At 55.7% G+C, this 2,802-nt stretch overlaps 1 protein-coding gene across 1 annotated transcript; it reads left to right on the top strand.

The window, feature by feature from the left end:
• Positions 1 to 35: 35 nt before the first annotated feature.
• Positions 36 to 2,725, top strand: LOC109378780 (CMRF35-like molecule 8; the record flags this gene model as incomplete). The annotated part of the gene is made up of 2 exons (XM_019635065.1): positions 36 to 298; positions 2,408 to 2,725. Coding segments are annotated over exons 1-2 (385 nt in total), but the record flags the coding sequence as incomplete, so codon positions are not given.
• Between the last annotated feature and the right edge of the window lie 77 nt (positions 2,726 to 2,802).

The following is a 2,802-nucleotide window of genomic DNA, read 5'->3' on the forward strand; positions in this document are numbered from 1 at the left end:
GCAGCTCCTGGGGTGTCGCAGCCAGCCACCCCAGCTTTGCTCCCTCAGGGCTCTCTGTTTTCTGACCAGCTCTAGGAACAGAACCAAAACGAAGCTGAACAAGGAAGCAGCACACAGGAAGAAAAGCAGAAGTGGGAGCCTTGGAGACTTGGCCGTCCTCTTTGAGGAAGATCGAAGCTTCAGGCCCAGTTGGGACCCGATGCTGCTGCAGGTGACCTCTGTGCTGGAGAGATGACCCAGCAGGACCGCGCATCGTGGCTGCCTTCTGCTCTGGCTCTGCTGCTTCTCTGGGCCCCAGGTGAGGGGCTGCCTGGGGGAGGGTCAGCGGGAGGGAGGGGGGGCAGAAGGGGTAGGGCTGCAGGGAGGTGCTACGGAAAGCACCCTGAGTCTGGACTCCATACTGAACTCAGAAGGGGACACGCTGTAACCACCACATAAGGTAGACAGATGGAGGGACCACAACCTGGGGAGGGAAAAGAGGCGAGGGCTTGTCTCTCGTCAGGCATCCGCCCGACCTTAGATGAGCCACAGTGGGGCGAAGGGGTTGGCACAGAGGAGGGGCTTGGCGGGAGGTTTTCAGATGAATTAATACAGGAAGGAGGGCGAGAGGCAGGAAGGACGCTGCCAGCGGAGTGGGGGGGAGGCTGGCCGCCCTGAGCGCACCCGGGGCGGGCTGTGTTTTGACGGGAGATACCCTCCTGGTTCACGAACGAGTTCCAGGATGTGGAGGAAGTGTGGGGGCTGGGGAGGAGCTTGTCATGGTCTCGGGGACTTGGAAGTGTGCAGCCAGGGCCCCTGGAGGGCTGGGGCCTAAGGGCCAGCGGGGAGGTGGGGACAGGGAAGCAGGATGGCAGTGGGAAGAGGAGGACAGGGAAACTGGGGGAAGGAAGGGAAGGGAGGCTTCCTCCAGTAGGAAGGACAGGGCCTCCTGCCCACTGTTCATCTCCTGTGCTTCTCGGTAGCTTACAGCTCGCCTCAAACAGGTCCTGCAGTCTGGTGAGGTTCATTTGTAGGATATTAAAAGTCTTGTTAGTTGTTCTGCTTCTAAATGGCACGTTGTCTCAATTCTGTTTGCTATTCTATTTCTGTCGGAAAGCTATGACTTTTTGTGAATGAATTTGGAAATCCTCTTACCGCTATTTTGTCTACTGACCCTCTCAGTGTCCTTGTGTGTTTCACGGGATCTGCCCGCATCGAGCGCTTGCGGCTCCTTCCTGATATCTGCCTCACTCACCCATTTTCTCACTCAATGTCCCCAAATGCCCCGTGAGGCCTACCAATTATCACCATTGGACAGATCAAGCATCTGAAGCTCAGAGAGGTTAAGTAACTTGCCTCAGGACACACAGCTGCTACACCATTGAGCAGAGACATAAACCCAGATTCTTCTGATACCCTTCCCACTACACCTTGGCAATCGCTACTGAGCATCTCAGTAAGTGTCACCCCTATGACAGGGCTTGGGAAAGCCTTCTCTGCAGGGCATCTGCTTACCCAGGCCAGGAGAGGAGGTCCTGATGGGTCCCCTGGGGAGTGACTGACAGGAGCTAGTGCTCATCTTTGGCACCTGGGACATAGAGCTGCGATGGGGATTAAAGAACCTGAAAACAAGTCAATTTAAGTAGTTCTAACCCTAGGAAAAGAGAGCAAGCCCCTCCCCCACCCCTATTTTGGGGCCTGATCACAGAATTGCAAGGGTGACAAGCAGCTGCACACACAAGTGCCCAGGGGAGGGGACGAGTCCTCTGTGAGGTGGCCAGCATCGGTGTCACACGCATCACCTTACTCTCCCAGCTCTGTCTCTGAGAACTGTTTGGGAAAATGCAGACATAAATCTTGGAAACAAAAAAAATGAGCTTCCTTGAAAATTAAGTCTATAGGAGCCGGGCAAACTGAAGTCAGACAGGATGGAATGAAGGTCGTCATCTACAGTAAACTCGTGTGTGTGAATGATTTTTATCTACAATTTACCTAGCACGTCCAGTGTTTTGGGGACTGTTTGGCAGCCTTCTCTCTGCCCTTGGTGGTAGTCCCTTGGTGGGAACAGATCTGTATGTGAGCAGTTCTTCAAGTCCCTGGGGTGCTCAGGGCAGGGGTGGGCCTCCGGGGTGCTTGGGGTGGGGATGGGTCTCCGGGGTGAGCCTCGGGGGTGCTTGGGTGAGTTCTGCCGGTCCTGACAAGTTTGGAAGTGGGAGATCCCTGGTCAGTGAGGGGTGGGAAAGGCAGGGTCTGGAGGAAGGGGCTGCTGCGATCAAAACCTTGGGGTGACAGAGGAAGGGGAGGACACTCCAGATGTGATCTGGGTGATAGATGATGACTGATGTGAAAGGGGAAACCTATGGGGGTGACTCCACAGCACCCCGACCCTGGCCCATCTGGTGAGGACCAGGACTCGGCTGTCTTTCAGGTTCTTGGTCTCTGAGTGGCCCCCGCACTGTGACGGGCACTGTGGGGGGGTCCCTGAGCGTGCAGTGTCAGTACGAGGAGGAATTCACAGGGCATGTCAAATACTGGTACTCGGATTTGCACAAGAAGATTGTGGAGACGACAAAGTCAAAGAGAGAAGTGAGGCGCGGCCGCGTGTCCATCAGGGATGACCCAGCAAACCTGACCTTCACAGTGACCTTGGACAGCCTCACAGAGGAAGATGACGGCACATACATGTGTGGGATCGATAAATGGGGTCCGGACCCCACATTCCAGGTTAAGGTGTCTGTGTTCCCAGGTGAGCTGCACACCCTCCCCTGTACCAGTTCCGGGGCACCTGTAGGGTCTCAGGTCGGAGTAGCTGAGGCAGGAATC

The sequence above is a fragment of the Hipposideros armiger genome, unplaced genomic scaffold, assembly GCF_001890085.2.
Source record: "Hipposideros armiger isolate ML-2016 unplaced genomic scaffold, ASM189008v1 scaffold_3617, whole genome shotgun sequence".
Lineage (NCBI taxonomy): Eukaryota > Metazoa > Chordata > Mammalia > Chiroptera > Hipposideridae > Hipposideros > Hipposideros armiger.